Raw genomic sequence first — 26,129 nt, 5'->3', positions numbered from 1 at the left:
TCTGTGTATAGGCAAATATACTCTCAAATGCATTTACTGGCGTTCTCCATCTTAAACTTTTGCCTACTATTAGGTGTCTAAGCACAGTAACCGTTCAAACTTAAACTTTGATCATGCTTTTCTGATAACAGAAAGAAGCTACTTTGATAATTAAGAACATAAATTAGTTTGGTCAAGGTTTTCTGCAAACTTCATATGGTAACCATATTTGTACTTGTCTTATGTTTATTTTATTCTCTCTTTCCTTGTTTGCTTTTATGCATTTACCAATTTACCAAAAAATACAGATAGGTTACTCATGGAAATGCAGTTTTGGAGTAATCTAGGTTGTTGTCTAGAAATAAATGTTATTTCTACTATATTCATTTAAGCATACTTATAAATATGTTATGATACCATATTCTTGCCCAGGCCCTGTGGAAATTCCTTGGATAATGGATATTTCTTATGTTAGCTTTTTTAGATCTGGAATTTTCTGGTTAAGGCTAGTTAGAAAGTTTCCACATTCATGTCTAGGCTTCTAGAAGGTGGAAGAAGGAACTGTTGATGATTATATACGCACATGATCTCTTGTTCCATACAAATGCACGAGTTTCCGAGTTAGTTTCCTGCATCTACCTTTAAGTTTGTATTATTCTGCAATTGTTAGGGAGCTTCTATTCAGATTCACAGGTGGTAGAGAATCCAGAGTTGGGATGCTGCATATTCTTCCTATTATATCATTGTTGGTACTATGGAGCTAAATAGACTTGATGTGTCTGCTGGATACGAGCCTACCTAGACTCACTTATCTCGGGAACCGTTGCGGTCCTCGTCATCTTGTATGTCCACAATCGTACGTATGTACGGTTTGGGATATCCATAAAGTAGTACCACCTTCACAGCTTAACTTTATGCCCATTCTAGTTCCTACACACGTCACTATTGCAAGGCTCGTGGGAATTTTGGAAGCTGTGCTCACTGATTCATTCACTGGAATCCAGTTGGTCAATATCTGCCCACTGTTGGGAACTTCTTGGTCCCAACCCCTTTTGCCCACTCCTGAAATTTTTTTGTCCAAGAGTATACACCTATGTAGTATGTAGTATGTACCTTTCCTTTTCGAATATGTCGTTGCCCTCTTTGGACAAAAATAGGCAGTAAAAGTGTGAACTGTAAATGCAATTCTTTTTCTAGACAAAAAAAGAATAATAACAATGATTTTCGGTTCATGCCACAACAATCCAGAACAGGAACATTCAAAACTGAGAATTTTGGTTACTAGTTAGGTGAGATGAAAATGTACGAAGAGCTCTCCTCCAAAAGACAACTGCATTTTGGGGACAGTGGCTATGGTGAGGGCGAAGCCACTGGTTTACACAGACCCCATGATTACTACACTCGCATCACAGCAACCCACTCATCTTCAGTCACACGCTTACTGTCAGAAAAGAGAGAACAATGACTCACATTAGTATGGAATCGAAATCCTTGTCTTCATACCATCAAGGAGAAGTTCCCAGACTACTACTACGATGAAGCATCAAGCACGCAGATGTGGTTGCTCTCTTCATCTTAGCAAATTTGCATTCATGGGTACTTCCCAGTTCCTCTGTTTGCCAAGTCCTCTTAGCTGGTGACGGAAGAGAAGGAGCAATTTTTCTTGAGTGGGATGGTTAGCTAATCATAGGGTCTGGTGGAGCTGAAGATACCTTTCCTCTTACATTCGGATTCTTGGAACTGAATATGAGAGGGAAAATGCCATAGCAGCTATTCTGTAGTATTGCTTGCGTTGGAAGTCCAACCAAGGCCCTTACTGACATTCCTAGGCCACTTGCAATACCAGTGAAAGATAAATCAGGCTCAAAATTTTTCATGTTCTGGTGGATATGAAAACGGGGGATCAATCATTTTCCAGATGTAACTTCCTTTTCTAGATAAAATGTCATCGCCAAGTTCCTGAGATCTGCATGGGTTGATATGTGAAGCTCCAAGATCACGTGGACAAGGTACCAAACTACCACTAAAACAACCATACACATCTTTTTTAATTTGGCAAATAACAAGAAAATAATAACTTATCGTAGAAAGAAAAGGGCACCACTCTGTTGTATGTATTCACAGTTCACAAGAGTGCAGAGTTAATCGCTGTAATTCCAACAGCTCGGGTTTATTAACTAATTGAGGTGAAAGACGATTGATCTGTACATTAAAAGGTTGAGAACTAAAACAGGAGAAAAGGGAGGAGAACCAAGTTTTGTACAATGAGGAATGTCTCTCACTCTCGCTCTCTCTTCTCTCCTCCAAAAGATCTCAATGATTGAATTATGTGGAATAAGCTGATGAGGGTGATGATGGTGGTGGTGACGGGGATGTAGCCGCAGCTGCCGCAGCTGCTGCCTTGCATATAGGGCACCAATTCTTAATCCGCAGCCACTGATTTATGCAGACTACATGATAACTATGCTCACACCGCAACCTCCCAACTTCATCTCCAGCCACATACTCTTCCTGTGAAAGATCAACATAGACTGTTAGTCTCCTCCAGAATCTTATACACGTGTGTGCAACCCTATAACTACACCAAATGTGAGAGCAGATACATTGTTCGTGCAACAAAAGAAAATCATTATTGAGCTACAGGTAAATGACCTGGCAGATACTGCATTTGACTTCATCCTTGTTATCACAGTCTATGGATGCATCCTCCAGAGGTTCGGATTGATATATGTTTTTCTTAATGCAATCTGTCAGTGATTCTTCTGGCAATGCTGTGCTTACAGAGCCCATTCTCTCTTCTAATGCTAACAATTCCTGCCAGTGAAACGCTGTAAGCAAAACTAACTGCTGAAGTTAAAAAAACAGGTCGGAAAACATTGTATTGACCCACCAAGAGTTGATTAGTAGCATTCATTTTATTACAGCGGCATCAATATAATGAATCGTTTACATGCAGCATGACTGTCAGAATATTATTAAACCAAAACAGAACATCGAGATGTACTATTGAAATGTTGCAATATGACAGCAATATCAAACCTCATATGACATGTTATCGATATCCAGTCTCATGTCTCTATGCTGATCATAGAAGTTTAGGCCATTGAGAAAGAAATTGGTCTCCAGAACAAGTATTTGCTGCAATAAGAGCCATAACAGGTTATCAACCGAATTCAAACAATTGAAGACAAACACCAAAACCTAATTTGTTTACCTCAAACGATAGCTCTTCATCATGCTCAATCCTCTCAAGTGCCAGCAACACCTACACAAATTTATGAAGTCAGCAGATTAGATGATGAAGTCACTACATTAGTTCTTTACGAATCTAAGATGAACACAATTGTTTTTTGTATGATACCTCTGCGATCCCATCCCTGTTGTAGCGTCGCTGACCATCCTGATTCATCAGAGACCTGGAGAAACCAATATCTGCAGTACCAGATCGCATGATGCCACGTAAACTTCCACCACTACTACCTGGTCTACTGGTACTACCTGGTCTACTGTAAGAATTTGCCCGACTTAAAGAAGCTTCTGAAGATAAATGTCGTGATGAACTAGCACCATTCAAGTCAACAGACACATCAGGTTGAGAGATATGAGGGCCAACTGACGAGGATCCATTGCTTGACATGGTAACATTTACTTGATTAGAAATCCTAGCCCGTGTGTGACCAGTGACAGTTCTCCGAGTTCTAACAGATGCAACACTATTATCCCTGTTAGGAGGTACATTTCTACCTCTCCTTGAATCAGCAATTGAGATTCCATGGCTTAAAGTGGAATTTTTCCCTGAAGATGACCCATTTATCTTCTTCCCCTTAGAAGCTGAGCTACTTTCTCCTTCAGAAATTCTTTTCTTTACGATCTCCCTCCTATTGATGCTCGAGTCTGATGATGAACAACTGGACGGAACAACATCAGATACCGAATTGCACTTTAGATTTCTTAAGCCATTCCTGGTTGTGCTAGGTCGTGTTGTCTGGTTATTGTTTTTAGATCCAAAAGGAACTGAAGAACCCAATAAAGTTTCTTGGTTACGCAATCTAGTTCTCTGATCGAAGTTCCTCCGGGATCTTGTATTTGATAAGACATCAGAGCTTCCAACTTCCATCAAGGAAACTTCACTAGACTCCCCACTTTTAGACTCGGGATGAAGCCCTCTCTGAATCTTTCCAGGTGGGGGAGTAACTTCTGAAACTTCTGGATCATCCTGAACACTGCTGGTTTCAGATGAATCTGTTTCCAAATTGCAAGATAGCTTTTTGCAGGGTTCTCTAATAGATTTTCTTGAGCTGCCAACAGAAACGCAAGACCTAGAGGAACTGCCAACAATCTCTTTCCCACTTGAAGAAGACCGGAATGCAGGCCTTGAAGGTTTGGCCTTTTCAATTTGAGCACCTTTCACAGAATTCAGTCCACTGCATCCCAGTCTGCTGCAGACCTGAGCATTACGATCTTTGTTTGGAGTATCCCTCAAGACAAGACCAGGCCCCTTTCTAGAGACAAGTCCATCACTTGCTCTTTTACCGGAATATTCATCCATGAAGGGCGGTCAGGGTCCTTCAATTCTATAAAAGCAGCAACATCAATATTTCATATCAGATATGCCAGTTTCCAAGTAGAACAATAGTAAGCTTCGAAGTTCTGATATACATCGTCAGTAATTGAATGAACCTTAGTGAGCATTAACTGTTTATAACTAAAGAAAAGCTGCCAAGCACAGGTTTAAGCAGAACAAATGCTTCATATGTAAGTAAACTACACACAATTATTGCAAAGAAAAAGGTCAGACATATAGTCACTGACAACAGAATAGAAGAGACGTATAAAAAAGAACTGGAGAATCTAGTATAATGAGCCAAAGTGATTGAGGTTTGAGTTTCAAGTATCTAAGCCTAAAAATCTGGGCCCTGGAAAGATTGCATTTAAACAACTTATGATCAAAGTTGAATCTGGGAGCCAGACACAATAGCTGACTCAACCTTCTGGAATTAATAAACTCAACCAAGTAATACTATTTGGTTTCTGAAGCTCCTTGGTTGTTGTAAATAACATAAACCAAATACAGACCCCTACATCCATTCCTTAAGGATGATAAAGCCAGATTGATTTGACCTGGAATTCTTACTCGGCATGATGCTGAAATTCAGACAGATATCATTGCCACCATTATGACATATTTATGTCATCTTGCCGAAAAGTTGTTCTACAAACTACTCCATATACAGACTACATCTGTATTGCAATATGGTATCACTACAAATGTCTAATCAACAATGATGCATTTAATTTCATATCGGCACAACTTTGAAGTTTGAACATGTACAAAAAATCCAATACATCATACGCCATAACCAATCAGAGAAGCCATAACATGCACTGATAATCAGATTGAAATATGATACTAGGATGAACAAATCACAATATAAGCATATTTGGACCTCCTCTGTTTCCATTAGTTGAATCGTTCCTGGAAAGAGAGCTCCTAATAGGAAATAGAACCCTATAGTATTGATTTTGTGATAACACAAAAAGGAACAAACCAGGAGTAGAAAAAGGACCTAGATAACCACATGCCCCTTATATCATCCCCAAAAAAGTGGGCTTCCCATTCCTTATTATTTTCTTTGAATTATTCTCCATACGAATTAAGTAGCTCTGGTTACAAAAGCCTCTCTCTCTTTCTATCTCTCCCCCTTGATTTAAGGGCTTCAAAAGCTTAAATCTCTCACACATAAAACAACCAAAACAGAATTTAAAGCTTCACAAAATACTATTACTTATTGATGAGCAAGAGGAAAATCAATAAAAAAAATAGAAAGATGACGATCATGATGCTGATGAGGATGAAAAACCGAGCTAGCTATGAACACCAAGAACTGATTATCGTAATTAAAAAAAAGAAATTAAAACCCAGTGTATACGTGAAGTCGTGAACAATCAGCGAACTTAAAGAAAGCGAAAGGCTGATGATTCTTTGTTCTACCTAATAATCTTCTGGCGGCGTTTGAATACCCAGAAGCGAAAAGCTGAAGGCTTTGGACTTTAGATAGAGAAAGTCTAAGGCTTTGGACTTTAGAGAGAGAAAGTTTGAAGCTTTGAGCTTTAGAGAGAGAAGAAAGAGAGGGCTCTCTCCTTTTCGGAAGAGGCAAACAACGTTTCTCTGAGAATGAGAATGAATGATCCAACACCCTCTTTGGAAGCTTAACTAAAACAACAACCAAAGTACACCAAAGCAGTGCCGTCCCTGTGGGAAAAAAGGGTGGGTTGAGTTAGATGTGAGCCGTTGGATCAGAGCCACGGTTTAGGGGAGGAGGACGGTGACAGAAGGGTCAAAGAAGCCGTCCCCTAAACTCTTCTCTGTGGCACATTTTAGGTCCATTTTGCTTTCAACCACGCAATGGGGTGATGCGCGTGTTGTGCAGTCGCTTATTAGATGAGGATCATGGGATAGTGAATAATAAGTCGATACGCTTATGTGGATAGGCTTAGGCTACGTACCCGACCCGTATGAGAGTTGTATTCATGTATGTAGAGCCACATAGGTTTCCCTTTTTATTAGTGGTCGTAATTATGCGCAAATTAGAGAGGTTTGGAACTTTGGAAGGTGTTATAGTCATATAGTGTCATATCACGGAATTTATTATTGTTGTTTGACTTATTTCACTCTTAATCTGTTAGTAATCGTTTAAGCTCCACAACGTAATTTATTTTGTGTGAATAGCGTTAATGAAAAGATAATGTATGAGTGTGCGATCAACAATTAACCTGACAAGCCGATTAGGTGACTTTGATTAAATGCTATGTAAAATCTATCAACAAATTCTAAATTAGTTAACATCTTAACTCAATACCGTAGAGGCGTAGATAGATAATTTGGGTTTAAAGTAAGTTCTTCCCTTGGCTAGGACTCTCAAGTACACAAGTATTCTATGATTTCTATCCACAACACCGGTAGAATTGTCAAAGATGAAAATCCACAGAATCTTGAAGGAGGAACTTGGGGAGCACGACGTATTGTGAACTTGTGGCTGCATGCTCGCTCAAATTAGAAACTCCAAAATCGAATTGTATATATATATCTTACACACTGACAAGGATGGCAGAAGATAGAAGCTAACATGTGAGTAAATTTGATGGGGATTATTATGGCATTTTCCCTTGCTGCACGTCTAGTCGTATATGGTTTCAACCCGACCAAATATATGGTTTCAATTTTCATAATTCATTCGTATCTTTCTTCCTCATATCTTCATCATAATAGTTGCTTGATAAAGAATAAGAAGCTCGATCCTGCAAGATCTTCTCTGGCCATTAGTAGTACTAAATTATATCACATTGTGTTATGCCGAAAATAAGTTTTGATGCAATAACCTATAAATGCACTCTTAAACGCTTCCATCGATCTAGCTCGTTATATATCTCGCATTTATTTGTCATTCTATGGAATTACCATTCTAATAACGAACAAATAAATGGCTTTTCCTGTGAAACGATCAAGCCAATTAAGCGCGTTGTTTAACATCCGTGGATTCCGTGCTAACAAAAATACTTAGAATATCAAGACTAGTATTGTACACCAACAATAAAATGAATAATTCCCAAAACCGTATAAACACTTTCCTAGCCTTCCCATTCCAATGTGGAATAATACTATCCAACACGTAGGGTACGTAGACCCTTTACCTTTCCAAATGAGAGACTGAAATGTATATTATACCATATCTACCAAACTCTGATAGATACAAGTATGATAGTATGAGTTCGTGCATCAGTGCATGTCTGCCTGTAGCATAAGAGAAAGATGATTAATTAGCGTCTGCCTAAGCTTTCACCAGCCACGTACGTACCATCTGTGATGTAACCGTAGTTGTGTTTGCTCTTCTTGTTCTTTAGCGATAGAGTCTATTAGGATAAGCTTAATGCCATAAGCATTGTCGTCGAAATGATTAAGTAATGGCATGGGTGGCCTGCACAACAAGGAAATTAAAAGCAAAGCAAAGAGTTCATATTTTATGTGGCACAAATTCAAAACAAATGTGAATACCTAGCTACAATAGCACTTTGCACATCAAGTTCGTATACCTAATCAGTGATCAAGTCCATGACTATAACAAAAGGCGCAAGAACAGCTTGGTCTAATGCTTTATGCCTCGACATGTATAGGGCCACACTAGTATACTAATATACAATATGATCAGTACGTACGTAATCACAATTTATTTTCCCGATGTTAATGGGTTCCAAACCAATAAATAATCAACAGCTATTGTTATCCAATTTACAAGTAACTGAAAGCAACCAATAAATAAGTAAAATGAAACAAAACACTTTCCAAGTTGGACGTGGGTAATGACTTATGACATTAGAGAGTATTTACGCGCTAGCTAACATGAGAAATGTTATTGGCATACTTTATAGACTGATTCGGGTTTAGGGTTTCTACCACTTTGAACTACATTTTCCATCCAAATTAAGGGCATAATTAACTGTAGGTTAGGGTTAGATTTATACAAAGAACCTTCACATCTATCGAACTTTGGGCGTTCAACATAGACCCTATTTGCATCCAAACCCTTTTGTAACAAGTAACAACGCATTTAACCAGCCAATTAGTGTAACTCACTGTAACATCAGTTTTGCCAAATAACTGAAACAAATCTCTACTACTATAACCAGAAATTCTTATATGCATGACTTATATGGTACATGACACAACATTAGTCATTGAAATTAATTTATATTTATAGTTCACCGTGTATTTATACAATTTTCTCTAATCTAAGCCATTTAAACTGTATGTGAAAATACACGCTGTACATTGAAAATACTTTATACTAAAACGGAATAATTATAGATCATAATCGCCGGCCCGTTTTTTATTTTAGAACATATTTGATCATATTACAGATTCCAAGTTTTGGAATGAAGCATATCCGTTCCGTTAGTACCAACTTACTTCTAAAATATTGATGAACCAGATTGAAACAGTCAACATGATGCCACACGTCTCGATTGTTGATGATGAACAAAATTAGACATGCACAGATCTTTTGATTTGATTCTCTCATGGCCTCCAACTAATACCGAACCAACTCGTCGATCTCTCTCTCAGATAAAAGAGTTGTGCGATCCATCAATATTAATAAAACAGCACCACCAGTTTTTCAGATTTGAGTCGTGTGCACGTAATTCCTTGTTTCTTTTCTTACAGTTTTGCCGCAAACCCGGCCCTCTTATATTCCTCCTCCTTTCATACCCTTAATTTTACTCTTCCTTCAATTTCTGCTTCTATCAAGGTACGTTATCTTCCTCTTCCTCTTTCTTTTCCTTCACTCTGTTCTTTCTGATTTACATTATTTACGCCATATGCATATGCACAGGTCCATCTTCTTCTTCTGTTTTTGCCTCTTTAAGTTTTTAACTGACTTTAAGCATTGTTGGAAACATGTTTCTTTGCTTGGCATTTGGATTGATGATGTATACCATCGTGCATGCGTATTTTTTGATGATGGATTCTTGTTCTAGTGAAAAAAATTCAATTTTGAATCCCTTTCCTTGGTTGCTTTTATACGCATATATAACATAACAGATGCATGGTTGTCATATAAAAGATACAATTTCAGTTGCTTGTCTTTGGGGTTAAAGATGGAATGTTTTGATACGTATAGTCGTATAGAACAACAAGGTGACACCATTCAATCCTAAGGGTCAGATCATAGTAGACTTTAAAATTATCAGACATCAATGATGAATCATTGAAGCTTTTACATAAAGCTGTTGTAATCCAGGATCAAGAGTTTCATTTTCTTCCCTATGCTTGGATTTGTTTTCACCTAGCACACAACAAAGATATTTGGGCCTGAGAACTGGGGTCTTCTGAGCCGGCCAGTTTGCTTCTACAAACCCTTATTAACCTTTTTGTTTACCACGGCCCATATAAACCTAGATATTGATGTTTTTGTTCATTTTTGAGCGACCTTGATGACAAACTGGCCAACTGAACCTGACATCGAGTTTCTTGCAACAAAATAGGTTCAGATAATGGAATAATATGTTGTTAGATTGTCAGATTTTGGGAAAAAGTTTCTCCTCTAAGAGAGCTATATATTCAATTTCGCAGTCATATTTGTTTGTTTATACTTTATAGATCATGAGCAGCTCATATAAAACATATAAGAAATCCCAAGTTCTGACTAATGATTCTGTTTAAAAAATATGCAGGGAGCTAGTAGCATTTGAAGCTTATAAGCCAACTGATCATTACAAATTTCAGACACATAGATGGCAACAAAACTAAAAGAAAGTACTACTCCTGGGAGGGAGAGGAAAACTGGCGGCACATCACCAGCTAGCCTCACCAAAAGATCCACAAAACCAACTACTCCTGATAAACCTTCTTCAACCTCAAACTCATCATCAACAGCAAAACCACTCCCAAACTATTTGAGATCAACCGCAAGCTCATCACGCCAGGTTCCTTCTCTGACCAAGTCCAGGTCATTAAAGAAAACCCATGACGCTGATAATCAAGAATCAAAGTCCCCAAAGCCTACACTAAATAGAAGAAGATCCTTTGACAAGCCGCCGTCACCTTCAGGACTACATAAGCCACCCAACTCCCCAGGAAGAGAGTTTAGGGAGACACCACAACGGTCGAAATCTCTTTCGGTTAAAAGTGTGTCGAATGTTCCAAAGCCCACCAGTAAACCTGTATCTGCATCCAAACCACAGGCTTTGCCTGCAAAGACTAGTGGCACTAGTTTGAGGAGAAGCACAAGTGGCATTGCTTCTGGTTCAAGTAAGAAGGATAGTAGAAGTAGTAGAAGTACTACTAATAGTTCAAGAGCTCCAAGGAGTCAGGACATAACAGAAATTCTCAATCTTGAAGCTAATTTAGATGCTTTGAATTGCCATGAGGTTGGAGAGGCGGATAAGATTGAAAGTATTGAGGAAGACAACTCTCAAGACCTTCCGGATCCTAAATTAGCTGAAGAAGAACAGGTTGATCAGCAGCAAGATCATGCTTCAGATTCTGGTCGTGACACTTCGTCTGTTAAAGATGCTGCAGAGGAATCAAAAGCAGATGTGGATACCAAAAATGAAGAAGTTATCCAAGCAGAGAAAAATCTTGATGGTCACCATGATCAAGTTGAGGAGGTTAAATACACTAGCAAAGATCATGAAAGTAATGACAATATTGATCAGGGTTCGAATTTGACAAGTGAGGATACAAAGGTGGAGGAGGCGATCAAAGAAAACAAAGAAGACGAAAGCAAGAATGAGGATAATTTGGAAGCTGTTGACGGAGAAAGCCATGAGGTTGATCAAAAGGAAGGGCAAGATGGAGATATAAAAGAAGAAGCAAAGGCAACGAAAAGCCCGCAAGAGGCTGCTGCTGCTGCTACTCCAGGGAATAACAAGAAGGAGGCGTCCCCTGCATACAATGATGTGATTGAGGAGACTGCAACTAAGCTAATGAGCCAAGATCAGAAGAGAAGGAACAAGGTCAAAGCTTTGGTTGGGGCTTTTGAGACTGTCATAGATTATGAATCAGGATCCAAACCATAATTGGCGTTCTGGTTATAATACAATCAATCTCTGTAAATCTAACACCCATTAATTTGACATATGGAGCAAGTCTTTCAAATATTAGAATGGGAGAGAGGTATCACTGAATTTTGGTTTCCCTTATTTTGTTGATGAAATGAAGTTGTATAATTCCAATTATATAACATGAAATAATCTGTACATTGGTTTTGCACATGTTGCTTGGAGATTGGAATAATTAACACAGATAATTAAATATACAAGGTTTACAAAGAAAAAATCATTTCTGATAGACATATATGCAGCAGTATTACTAAATACAGAAGAAAATGCAGATGTTTTTCTGCATAAATTTGCTTTTCATCTGTTAGAAATTTATCTGGGATATATTAGCTTCCACTCATTTTGAGGCTCTTGCCAAGTTCAGATGATTCATATTAGCAGTTGTAGATTACAAATTAACCATTCAATTCAGAATTTGTGATACATAATCTTATTGTGTTTGAAAAACTACATCCAGTGGCTTTCATGAAAACGCCCAAATGAAGTAGTAGCAATGAATGATACAAATTTCTATCATCCTAAGTTCTTTGAAAAAAAAAAGCTCGAAAAAGTAGTACGTGCATCTCTAAGAACTCTCCCTCCTGCAGTAGCTTAGCTCCAGAGAAACCTGTCTCTCAAATCTGAGCTGCCGCCGAAAATTAGCAATGAATGCATCAGCCCTTTGATCAACATCCTCATAATCAGTCGAAGAAGAACGACTAATAGTGCTATGAACTCTTCTCAGCTGTGAGCTATTCTGATCATCAGATGTATCAACCTCTTCCATGCAACACTTCAAACTGAACCTGTCATTGAAGCTCAAACACCGCCGTTTAGCTGCAGCACATCCAAGAAATGAAGCAATGCGCCACCGTTGTAGTTTAAGGCCAAGCAAAATGAGTCTCACTTTCTTCACTGCTCTCTTCAGGTGGCTTACAAGTGACAAACTCCCGACTCTACCCATGACTCTAATGTTGTCTCGTTGGAAATGAATATGGTGGTGACTAATGAAGAGGGTGATTGGCTTTTATAGAGCTGAAGAAAATTCTTCAGCAAGAAACTGCTATGACTTGGTGGGTCACAAGAAAGCGTGTTGGAGAATGATTGGGTCATTGGCGTGTTGGAGAATGAGATGTGACACCTATTGTTAATTCTATATATTCGTTTTAAGGTGGAAATTACAGGTATAATTTGGTTACATATATGACTTATGTGGGAGACGGGGGAGTATAGGCAAGTGTGAAGTGCGGGAGAGATGTGTTGTCAGAAATGGAAGAGTTGTCAAGTAATCGTTATTTTGTAATGTAGGAGTAAGATATAGTTGTCATGGTCATGGGGGCCATTACTCATTTACTTGCTACCTAAGAATTTGCAAAGCTATGCTGGCTATGCCTGAGCTGTTATAGACTATGCATGTGTGTTATTCAGGAGATAAATCTCAGGAGGGAAATGGAACATGAATCAGTTCACAGTATGGTAATGATCAAGAGGAAGAGATCAATCTCTTTGAGAAAGATGAAATCATTAGGGGCTTATAACCGAAACACAGTAATAGGCTTAAGGCTGGAAGCAAGCATTAACCAACCAATTCAATTTTATACCTTCTAGTAAAAAAAACTGGGTCAAAGCATTAACGCATGCCGACTTTTACACGAGTAACCATACAAAACACTGAATCGGAGTTTGTATAACTAAATTCCCTAAATTTGTAGAGAACCTAAATTTATAACAGCTATGATGTACAAGCTTTGGTTGAGTTTTGGGTAATCAGTAATCTATGTTGCCCTATCATGAATCTCTTTTCCTTATCATGCAACCAAGTTTCTAGGATTCCTTCAGATAAAAACATTGGAATCTAGGTTGCCTGGTTGAGAATAATAAATGAATCTCTAAAGTATTCTATAGCAAGGCCAAAAAAAGAGAGCAGATTAAGCTCCAATTGATAGTCCAAAATAAACATATTCGCGACCCATGTCCATCTCGCCTTAAAATTAAATGAGAATCTGCATCAGACGAAATTGGAACAAATGAGTATTGAACATGAGAAATATCATAACATTTAATATTCAGGTCTATCAGTTGAGCAAAATTAGATAAAGAGGTACACCAACAAAGAGCTTTTATTCCTAAACTACAAACAAAGAGGAAATTAATAGAAACTAACCCAATCAGCTTTTTAAATCGCAAGACTAGCAAGAAGCGCATGCAGAAAGGCCCAATAAAATATAATACCAAGCCGCAAAATTGGTTGTCGCATTAGCGTTCGATCACAAGAAACCCTGGCAGTGTGTACAAGATGATTAGTTCATTCATAAAATCCAGGTAAGTTTAAATGATAAACTATTAAGAAGGGATTGCATGTGCATACCAGAGGCCATCGATCATGTCAGTCACAGGTCTTGTAAATCTAGGAATCATTCTTGATGTAGTGAGTGACTTAAAACCATGAACTGCACAGGAATAAACAAAGAAGATCACTTAATACAAGTCAGAAACACCTTCAGTAAGTTAGCTCATCTAGTACTAGGGAAAAGAGTGGTAAAACATGGTGGCAACTACTACTATAGATTACCCTTATCTTCATCTTCATCTTCCAATCTACTAGTACTCCCAGGATCCATATCTATGGCAATTGCAACTTGCTCACTATTGCCTTTGCGTAAACTGCGGACTTGAGATGCAATGGAGGAACCAGATGCCGCCCATTTGTTAATCTACACAAAACAACAAATTCCTCAATGACAATCCGAGCAGAACTATTTTGTATCCCTAAATTCATAGAACATCTTAAATAAATGAAAAAAGAAGAAGAAGTATAAATGAAAAGGGCAAAAAGGCATGCAAGTAATATAATAGTAAGCATATCAAACATCTCACCGCAGGCTCAACTTCATGAATCTCTGAGGATGAGCTAGTTGCCCGGTCGTCTTCCACACCTGCAAGCAGATTTAATCGTGATTCCTTCTCCCGCAGAGACTTCTCAAGAGTCTGTCCCTTGTGTGTTAATTCTTCTACTTTAGTCCTTTCTTCTTGCAACAATATATCTTTTCTTTGAGCTGAAGCCCGCAGATCCCCCAATTCAGATAATATAGAATCAATTGTCTTCTTGAGTACTTCCTTTTGTTCAGGGACGTCACTGTTGTTCTTATCTTCAAGATACTCACTGTGCACCCCAAAACGAGCAATATTAATATTGAACCATGTCAGTAACTCATGGATCTCATCTGAACTTCCCTTGTTACTGACTTGTGATGCAACCAGAACATCATTGGTGCACCTAGTGACCTCTTGCCTCAAGAAAGAAATCTCTGCATCCCGATCTTGCAATTGTGACTGCAGTTTTTCAACTTCGGCAAGGAGGCTTGCAGATAGATGATGCAGCTCGTCAAACTTATTCACAGTGATCGAAAGCTTTCTCATAACCTTCCCACGAGAAGCCTTAAGGTTCTCTAATTCTAAGTTCTTTTGTTCCACAATCTTTTCCAGTTCCTTGATCTTGGAAGTGATACCTTGCATCTGTACCTCCTCTTCATCAAGTGCTTGCATAAGCTCCTCAATTTCTACAATCACACAGAATAATTAGAATTTAAAAAACATAGAGATTACGGTACACTGGATAAATGCAAATGAATAACTCACCATGATCTTTGGCAGCAAGCACATCAGTTAGTGATCTGATCCTCTGTCGTAACTCATCAGAGGTGCCCTGATAACCTTCCAGCTCCTTCACTCGCTGCTCAAATACGTTACGTTCACCTCTCATAGCTTCCAACTGTTTCTCCATATCATGCACCAAAGTTTTCGAAGATTCAAGGTCCTCCGAGTAGCTGCTTGCAGTAGCTTCAGCTTCCTTGATTTGACTTACAAGCTCCATGAAAATCCTCTCCTTTTGAACGTCCTTCTCTTGAAGCTCTTTCTGCAAATTTGAAATGGTAAGCTTCATTTCCTTTTGGCTGCTTTCCACTATTTCAGCTGTCAGAGAAGCAAAATCATTAGCAGCCGACAATAGCCTGTCTGTCAATGACCTAACAGATTCCTCAGAGTACAGCTGACCCTCTCCACTTAAAGAGGGAAATTCTGTCGTTTTTGATGTCATTCCCAAATCTCCAACAGCCCAACTATTTCCCACCAGTTCAGCTTTTCTTCTGTTTATTTTTACAACTGAACTAGTGCATGCTTCAAAAAGCAAGGCAGCATTTCTATGCAAGACAAGAAGCTCCTTGTCCTTTTCCTTCTTCACCACTTCCATCTGCAAAAAGTCTCTCCTCAAAGCTTCCAATGACTCTTTTTTGGAAGTTATCTCTCCATGAACAATTCCCACCAATCTGGATATACTGCCAGTTTTGTTATGCAAAGACATTGAGTGTTCATCCAATTTTTCTTTAAGCCCATTAATATCCGTCTTGAGCTCTTGCAAATAATGTGCTGTGTATGTGAAGGTTTCGATGACAAAATTTTCATCAAAATTCCCATGCAAATTGGGGTCTGACCAAGGATCCATTGAAATAGAGTTATCCTGAACAGAAATCCAAAATTAGAGAACAGTGCTTCAGATCAAATACAGAACTAAAATCATAATAATATTACCATAACTTTCCCAAGCCAGAACTTCTGACTTTAGAATCATGCCGACTAATTTCAGGCTAAACAGAAAAGGATGCAAACTAAATAATTCGGAGGCATACTATAAAAGAGAAACCTATACACACTACATCAGGATCCTGGCAAAGGAAGTCATAAAATAGAAAAAAGCCCAAACCATCGAAAGAAGGTTGTGATAATTAAAGATGGCAAAACACAAGGTAATTTACAAAGCAGAATATGGATGGTGAAAATACCTTGTTTGAATTGCTCATTAGAAACCCACCAGCTGCAGTGAAAGGGTGAACATCAACCACATTAGCACTATTCAAGTTGAGAATTGAGTCAATACCAGACTCCAGGTTATTCAAAAATTCCAACTCATTGTAAAAAAGACCGGCCAATGAATTGCTAATATCATGGAAACCCATCCTGAGTTGATCTACACCAGATTTCAGCCCAGCAAATTCAGAAAATTGGTTTTTCCTTTCCTTGGACTGAGCAGTAGATAACTTTTCAAGACTTGAAACAGCTTCAAGTTTGCCGACCACAGCAAGATCCATTTCCTTGGAGAGTACAGAAAGTTCGTCGACAGAGTTTGCTAGCTCTTCCTGGAGACCATCATTCCTCTCTTGAACCTCATTCAGTTCTGCAAGGAGTAGCTCTGCTGCTCTTTTTGATTTCCTAGCCTCTTGCTCAGAAGAAGTTACATCTGCGCGCAAATCAACGCACATTTTTTCAACTTGTTCTAACTTCAAAACTGGATCACGAGAGTTAATATCCCCCCCTACATCAATTTTATCTAAGATATTCACAATCATGTTCAAAGTATTTGCTTTCTGCTGCAAATTCTGCTCAGTTTGATTCAAACAATTCCTCAAGAACAAGGTCTCAGATTCTAAGGCTTCTACTCGACCAGGATATGTAGACAATTCCATGAAGGTTTGTTCATACTCTGCAATTTTAACTTGCCCCATCTTGATTTCTGATCTCAAACGTTCCACCTCAGAGTTGACCTCCTCAATACTTTGTTTCAGACTGTCACGGTGTTGTATCAGTGACTTCCCTTTTCTGACTGCAACATTTAACTTTTCTCTAACAGAAGCTGACTTCTGCTCCTCTTGATTAAGCAGTGCTTGCAACTCATTTACTTTTTTGTGTAATGCTTCAAATTCACTAGTCATAGATTGTTGCTTCTCTAGATATACATCCCTCTCCTCCTTCACATCCAAAAGTTCATGTTGAACCTCTTCCAACTCTTTTTTAAGAACATCTATATCTGATTCCTGGGAATCGAGTGTATTTAGGCTTCTGGATCCAACAACTGTCTCATCACCATCTCCAGTATGGAGACTTTCAGCTGCACCCCCATGCACAGGTTTTCGCAAGGACAGCATTTCATAACTCTCCAACAGCTTATTCAATAACCCTTCCAAGCAGTCAATGCTACTACCACCAGAATACTCAAATTTTGATCCAGAGATCTCCAAGGCATCAGTAATCAAACCCTCTAATCTTCTTAAGTCAGCTTCTATGCTGAGAATTTGATTTTCATTTCCATGCATCTTGGCTACATTTTCTTGCAAATCAGTAACTTCTTTCTGCAGCTTTTCATTCTCAAGTTCAAATTCAGCTGTCTTTGTTGAAAGCTTCTCCCAATCATTGACCAGAGCCTCCAATCTTCCAGATAGATGATCTCTCTCATGGATAAATGTTTGGAGGTCTGCCTCAAGGTCAGCCACTCTCCTTTGCGAGTCTTCCAAATCAGCAGTTAGTGATAAACAATGATTTTCAAGGTTAACAACCTTCTGCTGGAGAGACATATTATCTTCCTGCACTTCTGAAAGTGCTTTTCTTAACCAATCGATCCTATCCTCTGGCTCAACAGACCGCAGATGTGATGGCATGTCAATCCTGTCCAAAAGCTCCTCCCATCTCTGTATTATGTTGTTCCTTTCCATTAAGGATTGTTCCAACATTTCATTCTGTTCAGCCAACCCATAAAATTTACTCTGAAGTTCATCATATTTCTTTTTGATATCTTCACTTGAATCTGAACTTGGCTGTACATCATCTTTCCAGGACTCTGTAGCAACAAAACCAGCATAAGAGTACGAACCTCCTCCAGCAGAACTCTTCTGATCTGAATCAGTCACAGGAAAAGTGTTTGTAGCTGTCCTAGCCAGCCAATCAATCTTCTCAATAATATCTCGTGAATGAAAATGCTCTGGCAGATCAAGGTCTTCCAAGATCTCTTCTATTCTCTGAAGCACTGAATCTTTGAGAAGGAATGATTCTCTTAATGCAGTAGCCGAATTGCGAATATAAGAAAGTTCTGATTCCAGAGCTTCCACCCGCTCACCAGACTCTGAATATGCCTGAAGTTTTGTTTCAATCTCAAGAAGCCTAGCATCTTTCATTTGCAATTCCTGTGAGAATCTTTCCAGTTCAGCAGATTTCTCATTAAGGGACTGCTTCAGACCATCTCGCTGCACAATTAAACCTTTTCCCTTGGTGACTGCAATGGTAAGCTTCTCTCTAAGGGATGATACCCGTTGCTCCGACTGTTCAAGTTCATCTCCTTTCCCTTGTATCTCAGAACGAGCAACAAGAAGTGCTTCCTCCGCCTGGTGTAAACTTTCCCTTAGAACAATGAGTTCACTTTCATGCTGGAGACACAAGGCATTTAGCTGCTGTACTTCTGCCTGCATTGAAGTCAGCTCCACCACCTTAGATGCAAAATCTTCCTTAGATAAGCTTACCTGCACATCAGCCTCCTCACATTTCTGAATAAGACAAGACACAAGTGATTCAAGGTGTGAAGCAGGCGTTGTAGTCAATTGGAAATCAGGATGTTCCATTTTCAGCAGCCCTTCAACATCTCCTATTAACTTTTGCAGAGCAGTAGAATCAAGGCATCTTTGTTTCAGTTCCTCAACTTCTTCAGCTCTAGCCATCAACTCTGAATCTAGCTTCTTGTTAACAGATTCAAGTTGCAGACTTCCCCTCAAAAAAGATTCCACAGGTTTTAAAATGGTTGCGTAGTTACTGTAATCTAGAGGATCAGCAAGCTTCTCAGGTTCTACATACATATTACTTTCATCTGTAGACCCATGCAAAACTGAGACAAATTTAGAAAGGTTGCCATACAACTTCTGCAACAACTCGCTGGACATTTCATTCTTTCCATGCAGATCATCATATTTCTCATTCAATTCTTTGAATAAAGTAGAGACAGTTTCATGATCTGTTTGTGAACTTTCAAGTTTTTCCTTCAATTGTTGAATGAAACTGATGGCATCCTGAACAGAAGCAACAGAATACCTAAGTCTGTCCAAAGAATTGTGAGTGACTGTTGTAGTTGTGGTGACCCTACCGAGCGATTGATCAAGCTTCCCAATTGCTTGAAGAACTGGATCAATAGTTGAATTCCAATGGCACTCAAGTGTCAAAACATTCTCAGCTGCTACCTTGTGAAATTTTTCCAACTGCTCAGGGATCTGAGATACCATAACATTTGAAATTAGATGTAGATCATGCAATCGACTCTGCAATTGACTAGTTCTTGATTCACACACATGTAGCTTTCTGTCAACTTCCACGTTTTCTGCTTTAAGATTAGTGACTTCTAGTTGTAAGCTATCGCAGAGATTCAAAAGCTCAAAGTTCCTAGATTCAATGATTTCCCTATGTTCTTCTAAAGCTTCATATAGGACCCTGAGCTCAATGTTGGTTGCTTCAAGTTTCTTGCTATATTCTTCTAAGGCCTCATTCTGATCCTTTAGTTCACTGGAGGTGGCATCAGCATGTTTCTTATCATCTCGCTCCTCCTTAAGCAGTAGACTGGCGTTTGCAGCATCCAGCAGCAACTGCGTAAATAATGCTCTCAGGTTTCCAATTTGCCCTTGTACTGACACAACTGTATCCTCTGGTGATTGATCATCGGATAGAGTTGGCCCCTCTGCATGCTCATCAGAATGAGCCTTCAACTCGAAAGCTTGAATCATTTTTGATACCTGAGGTACATGCACTTTATCACCTGACTTGCTTAGGGATGTGGAATGAGCGCACAGGCTTTCAACTTCCTGTACAAGATTATACAACATTTTATCTGCCTTCTCCAAGTGTCCTTGCAGTGCAATAAACCTATCAGAATCATCCACGACTTCCTTCCCAATATTAGAAATTGGTGAAACCCCTACAACAGATAAAGATTTATCCACCAGTAAGGAAGCTTCACCATCAATTTCCCCATGAAATTTCTGTGAATTATCATTTTCAATAGCAAGATCAAGACCCCTGCTAAGTTCAACTTGGTTCCCAGCTGGAGCTGGTATATCAAACCCACTGTTTTCAACCTTGCTCAGCTTAGCTTTAAGTATGTCCAGACTGCTAGTAAGAGAAATATTTTCATTGATGAGCTGCTCAAGGCGTTCTGTGGTTTCTTTTAGGTCAACCTCAAACCTCACTCGTTCTTCACGTTCTGCAGAAAATCGTTCTTGAAGAACAACAAGCTCAGTGGAAAGTCTCTCATTCTCATGCACAGAATACTCCCTCTCCTCCTCAAGCTTCTTTTTTCCCTCCATAACCAAAGCAAGGTTCCCATTCAGGCTGGCAATTTCTTCCTGCAAAGCTGATGCTACTTTCTTACTGTCAGCCAGTTCAGTTGCAAGCTTCTCATTTTCACAGAAAATATCCTCCCTATCTTGTGTTACTGAGTCCAAATTCCCACTTAAGTTTGATATTTGAGTAATTTGACCCTGTAGAGTGGCCACTAAAATCTCACAAGCAACCAGGTCAGTGAAAAGTCTTTCATTCTCATGCACAGAATAATCCCTCTCCTCCTCTAGTTTCTTCTTCTCCTCCGTAACCAAACCAAGACTCCCACTTACACTGGCAATTTCTGCCTGCAAAGCAGATATCAGATTCTTACTGCCAGCCAGTTCAGTTGTAAGTTTCTCATTTCCACAGAAAAGATGCTCCCTCTCATGTGCTACTGAGTCCAAACTCCCATTTAAGTTTGATATTTGACCTTGCAGAGTGGCCACTACAGTTTCACAATCAACCAGGTCGGTTGAAAGTTTCTCGTTCTCAACAATATATAATTTATTTTGTTCAGTAAGTTTACTTTTAACTTCATCGGCTGACACTATAGTCTCATTTAAGGTTTCATTCTCCACCTGTAAAGCTTGTACCAAACCTTTACAATCAGCTAATTCTGTTGACAGTCTGAACACATCCTGCTGTGCCCTTTCCAGGTTGTTATGCAGATCATTTGCTCTAGAAGTAGCCTCTTCAACCTCCAACTTTGCCGCATGAAATTTGTTTCCAAGCTCCTCCTTCTCAAAAGCAACAGCCTGGAGTTCACCCCTGCACAGTGCAAACTCTTCAGCAAGAGATTGGTTCTTCTCACAAAGTTCATCGAGTGAAGCATGAAGAGAAGATGTTTCATCAAGCAACCCATTATGCCGATATTCAAACTGTAGTTGCGTGTCAAAGTGCTTTTCAATCTGCAAGTGAAAGACATCTTCGGTGAAATTTGGGAGAACACCTCAAACCCAGCAACAAATGAGACTCTAATTATACTTCAAACCCTCAAGTATCCTAATTATCCAATAATTTTTTTCCTGATCAACATTTAGGAGAAAGTATAATGAAAATAAATAACAAAAGGAGAAGAGCACAACCTACATCTGTTACCTGATCTTCTCTGTCCTGCACTGAGGACGTAATGATATCTTCAGGCGAAGACTCCTTCCCGCTACTAGGAATTTGCGATTCAACAGTAACGGACATCCCTTCTGTAATATCGGCTGGAGCAATTTGGGTTGATTCAGCAACTTGTTCAGACATACTCAAATTTTCGGCTTCTCCTCGAGAATCCACTGTATGTGCAGTGTCCAATGAAATGTCTCTTGCCACCTCAGCATCGGCAGTCCCAGTAATCTCACCTTCATTAGGAACAGAAGAGTCAGCACCAGGTTTACTATCCTCCACTTTATCTGATGGTAATTTAGCATTTTTCTCCAATTCAGTTTCAACCACACTTTTCTCCTCTGTAATGGGCAATACTGAGGGACCAACATCAGCTACAGCACTTGGAATTTCTGATTCACCAGACATGGGCATCCCCTCAGTAATATCGACTGAAGTATGTATGGCTGATTCATCATCTTCTACAGACATATTTACATTTTCAGCTCCTCCCCCAGAATCCACTGTATGTGAAGTGTCCAATGAAATGTCCCTTGCCACATCAGCATCAGCAGTTCCAGTATTCTCACCGTCATTCTGAATAGAAGAGTCAGCATCAGGCTTACTAATTCCCACTTCCTCTGATGTTGATGCGGCATTTTTCTCTGATTCAGTTTCAATTACACCTTTCTCTTGTGTAATAGGCACTGCCGAGGGGCCAACAACATCTACACCGGTATCAGAGTCTGCTGTGTTGACAACTTCTGAATTAGAACCTACAGCGGACTCAGTTTCTCGGTCATGGACCTGAGATAACGCTGCAGGTTTAGCTGCAGCCTCATGCTGCTCTGATTTTCCAGACTTTTTCGAGGATTTTCCCTGGCTTCCACTGCCTTTATCTTTCTTCTGACGGTATTGTTGAAGCTGATAAGTGATAACAAATGTAAAAAATATCAAACAAATATCTCACTTCTGCTCTCTAGTTGTTTTCTACAACATGTAACCGGATGTAAGAAAATACCTACAGGCATTACGGAAACTAATTCTTACAATGTATCTATCTAAACCAAACCTAATAAACCAATAGACCTAGACAAGTTACAGCTCACATAGAAGCTGGAATTACGAAAGCTAGTCTGCTATGAGGCAATGTGTTGGTACCTTTTTACGGCCAGCAGCAAGCAGATCGGTACGGCTCTTGTTCTTGTCCATCCGTCTCCGATCCACTCCGTACTTGCTCCCCACTCTGCCTCCCCGGAAATCACCACCGCCGCGTGTCAGTCACCATTAAATCCAGCTTTCTCTCCCCCTTAACAGAAACATCATTACATTGCATAAATACTCGATTTGTTCATTCATAAAATAAATAAATAAAAACTGCATAAAAATAACAGAAAATCATAATTGAAGCTGACGTAAGCTTCATGCTCAATTCGACAGGCACAGCAGCTCTAATTGTGATTAGGAATGAATTAGGAGATTTCTAGAACCTAATTCAGCGGCAGCTAATTAGGGACGATGACAAATAAATAGCAACGGGAACAGCGTGATTGAATGAACATTGAAAACGAGATCGATAGGTTACCTGGATTCAGCAGCAGCTCGATTTCTAACAAAGCGTCGTGGTTTTGGTGCGTGAATTGCTCAGTTGGCTATGGAGGTCAGGAAGGCCCCGCTCTCTGTGGTTGGGGTGGTACGTGTGGTTGCTTCCCTTGGATCTAACGCAACCTTGGTTTATCTGAGCAAGGTGAAATGTCAATTAGAAGAGAAAGGAACAGCGACGTTGTATGTTTTGGTGGTGAATGGTGATGGTGCAACTGCGTTTTCAACAATTCAAGCCCAATTTTGTTGCCTCTTCTCGGGCCATCATGAGTTGGGCCACTGGGGTAAGGATCTCCATTACAATAATCGGTTAAAAATACTCATGTTATAAAGAAAAATGGGAAAAGATATTATCATAGAAATTGGTCATTATTATCAAATGCAAAATTAAATAAGAAATTAGCAAAAAGAAAACAGGGATATAGTTTCTGGTTTTTGAAGTGCACAATGTGGATTCTCTCCACGTTCTTACATAAGTAGTTGAAGTCAGGAAAACCGTCCTCGATCAACTTAGTTTTTCCAATTAGTATAAAAAAACTTGCTTTTAGCAATTAAATTGGTAATTAAGGGGCCAGAAGGCAGGAGTTTCCACCTGCAAATTAATCTTCTTCTTTTTTTCCTCATATAACATAATATTTATGTTTTTTAAGGGGTTTGGAACACAACCTAACTGGGAAACTCATACCCACGCCCGCATTTCATTTATGTATTTTTTTTTTCGTTTTTGTATCTTTTGACATGACAATATGTATGTGTGAAATGTAACTTCGGAAAATAAAATACGGTCGCACGAGCACAGTTCTTACCCACGCGCACACGCGGGTGCATGAAAAACTAGTGTTATAAGTTTAAATCTCAGTTCGCCGTATTTTATAAGTTTAAATCTCAATGAGATATATGACTAAATGTTACTCCAAAATGCTGAGTATAAGGCGTTTGAAATCTCTCAAGACAATAGCATCCGGAACATAAAAATTCAAAACATGAGACTCTAATTGGTGACTAGTGAGTGAATTGTAACACGGGGCATGGTAAATTTTCTCTCCCTCTAATATAAGTCACAAGTCGCGAACTCGTGATGTATAAATTGTTGATAATATTCCACTCTGCTAATCAGTTCTTGTTTCATCTAGATGGAAGTATATCATATTTTAAGTGGCTAGCTAGACGATCTACTATTTACTTTATATATTAGGAATATGATAAATGTCTTGAATCGACCAAGAACTACTCAATATTCAATACCCAATGTTATGTGAACCATACGATTCATACAGATCAAAACAACTAGGATGTTCTTGACTCATAATTAAATACGTGAATAAGTCACATTTGCCAGTCCGGTGCTATGTATTGGGGGATTCATTCACAAGCTTCAAGATTTGCTATAAAATGGATGTATAGACAACCTATTTTATTTGACTTTCAGCTTGTGATACAAGCTCATTGCTTAGGAGGAGAATAAACTATGGCATATGGTGCTATCTCTTTGTCAATGAGAAGCATCGAATAGGAGATCTGATTTGATTTGTGTTTTCGTATCCACCCAAATATTCTTAACAATGAATCAAATCGTATGCACATCAAACATGGCCACAACAAAATAATTGTTGTTAGACGTCCCTCAATAATTCTGAATTTAGTAATTGTGTGCAAAGTCAAATCACTCGAATGGAAGATCATAGATTTACATCAAAGACGAAAGATTATTAGGTTACGAAATACACATCAACTTAGAATCGAAGTAATTGACTCGTTTTCCCTACCTCGATAGTCTATTCGCCCTAGCTTTCATCTCCTCTTTTGCCTCATGTATATGAGGGCTGCCAATGACCCTTTTTTTTCTTCGTTTGATCTCTTACGATGATGAAGGGCGAGTGCGACTTTTCTTCACAATGGTCGTAGGTCCTGCCAGTATTGCTGTAGTGATTCAAAGTAAAAATACAAATACAATCAGTAAAAGATTTTACGAAATAGGTAAGAGCAAGGTTCAAAATATCGGTATCGGGGGATATATATATTTTTTTAATTGAGATATCAGATATATCGGGGACATTAGAAGAAAACAAATATTGTTCATCTTCCGAATTTATTTATTTATGTATTATTGAATTACATACAAGCAAATACAATTATTAATTTTATTTAGTATTAAAAAGAGGTTATAGCTACTTGAAAAGATGCACGTTAGTCAACAAAACTACAATACTCTGCTCAATACATACGAGCCATATAGTACGAATTGTAATAGTTAACATGATAGTCATGTATATTTTTTGAGCTACCAATAGTGTTTTCCGAGAAGGGGATAGTAAGGATGAACCCAACTCGATAATTGATCATAAATGTTTCCAAATTGACCATAATTGTAAATACGATGACCAGATTGATAGTTGACTTCATGTAATTCGTTAGACATCCCACTGTGCTATGTGCCTAAACTGATATAATCAAAATTTAAGGCAACTGAACTAACATCATATAAAATACTTTGATCATTAATGACTCCTCTTATCATTCTCCCACACATATTTTGTTGTTGCGCACCATGACCACATGTTATAGATCCATGATTCTCATTTTGGGTAATATGATCAAAATTAATTTCATAAGTAAACTGCTCAAATCTTCTACCTACATAAGATTGTTCATATTTAAACTTTTTATCTCCACCA

General features: G+C 38.8%; 4 protein-coding genes across 8 annotated transcripts; 1 reads left to right on the top strand and 3 right to left on the bottom strand.

Annotated features, from left to right (window-relative positions):
- Positions 1 to 2,042: 2,042 nt before the first annotated feature.
- LOC126781997 (uncharacterized) lies at positions 2,043 to 6,195 on the bottom strand. 3 transcript variants are annotated; one of them, XM_050507136.1, is made up of 6 exons: positions 5,972 to 6,195; positions 3,341 to 4,553; positions 3,194 to 3,244; positions 3,019 to 3,117; positions 2,632 to 2,793; positions 2,043 to 2,490 (listed from the first exon to the last, which is right to left on the bottom strand). In XM_050507136.1, exons 2-6 carry the CDS (start codon positions 4,526 to 4,528, stop codon positions 2,305 to 2,307), a joined length of 1,686 nt encoding a protein of 561 aa, XP_050363093.1. In that variant the 5' UTR covers positions 4,529 to 4,553; positions 5,972 to 6,195; the 3' UTR covers positions 2,043 to 2,304. The 3 variants fall into 3 exon arrangements, with proteins under 3 accessions (XP_050363093.1, XP_050363094.1, XP_050363095.1); XM_050507137.1 differs by lacking the exon at positions 5,972 to 6,195 and adding an exon at positions 5,547 to 5,961; XM_050507138.1 differs by lacking the exon at positions 5,972 to 6,195 and adding an exon at positions 5,427 to 5,539.
- Positions 6,196 to 10,269: 4,074 nt separating this feature from the next.
- LOC126784322 (uncharacterized) lies at positions 10,270 to 11,556 on the top strand. Its single transcript, XM_050509791.1, has one exon. It carries the CDS (start codon positions 10,270 to 10,272, stop codon positions 11,554 to 11,556), a length of 1,287 nt encoding a protein of 428 aa, XP_050365748.1.
- Positions 11,557 to 12,163: 607 nt separating this feature from the next.
- On the bottom strand, positions 12,164 to 12,541 carry LOC126784321 (uncharacterized). The gene has a single exon (XM_050509790.1). It carries the CDS (start codon positions 12,539 to 12,541, stop codon positions 12,164 to 12,166), a length of 378 nt encoding a protein of 125 aa, XP_050365747.1.
- Positions 12,542 to 13,155: 614 nt separating this feature from the next.
- Positions 13,156 to 23,155, bottom strand: LOC126805502 (trans-Golgi network-localized SYP41-interacting protein 1). Of its 3 annotated transcripts, none has more exons than XM_050532274.1 (9): positions 23,014 to 23,155; positions 21,850 to 22,776; positions 16,416 to 21,668; positions 15,217 to 16,093; positions 14,455 to 15,137; positions 14,150 to 14,291; positions 13,946 to 14,027; positions 13,742 to 13,856; positions 13,156 to 13,580 (listed from the first exon to the last, which is right to left on the bottom strand). In XM_050532274.1, the coding sequence occupies exons 1-8, from the start codon at positions 23,062 to 23,064 to the stop codon at positions 13,754 to 13,756; spliced, it is 8,118 nt and encodes a 2,705-aa protein (XP_050388231.1). In that variant the 5' UTR covers positions 23,065 to 23,155; the 3' UTR covers positions 13,156 to 13,580; positions 13,742 to 13,753. The 3 variants fall into 3 exon arrangements, with proteins under 3 accessions (XP_050388231.1, XP_050388232.1, XP_050388233.1); XM_050532275.1 differs by having other exon boundaries at positions 13,156 to 13,561; XM_050532276.1 differs by having other exon boundaries at positions 21,859 to 22,776.
- Positions 23,156 to 26,129: the final 2,974 nt, after the last annotated feature.

Source organism: Argentina anserina, chromosome 2 (genome assembly GCF_933775445.1).
Source record: "Argentina anserina chromosome 2, drPotAnse1.1, whole genome shotgun sequence".
Lineage (NCBI taxonomy): Eukaryota > Viridiplantae > Streptophyta > Magnoliopsida > Rosales > Rosaceae > Argentina > Argentina anserina.
This window is presented reverse-complemented; position numbering and strand designations above follow the sequence as displayed.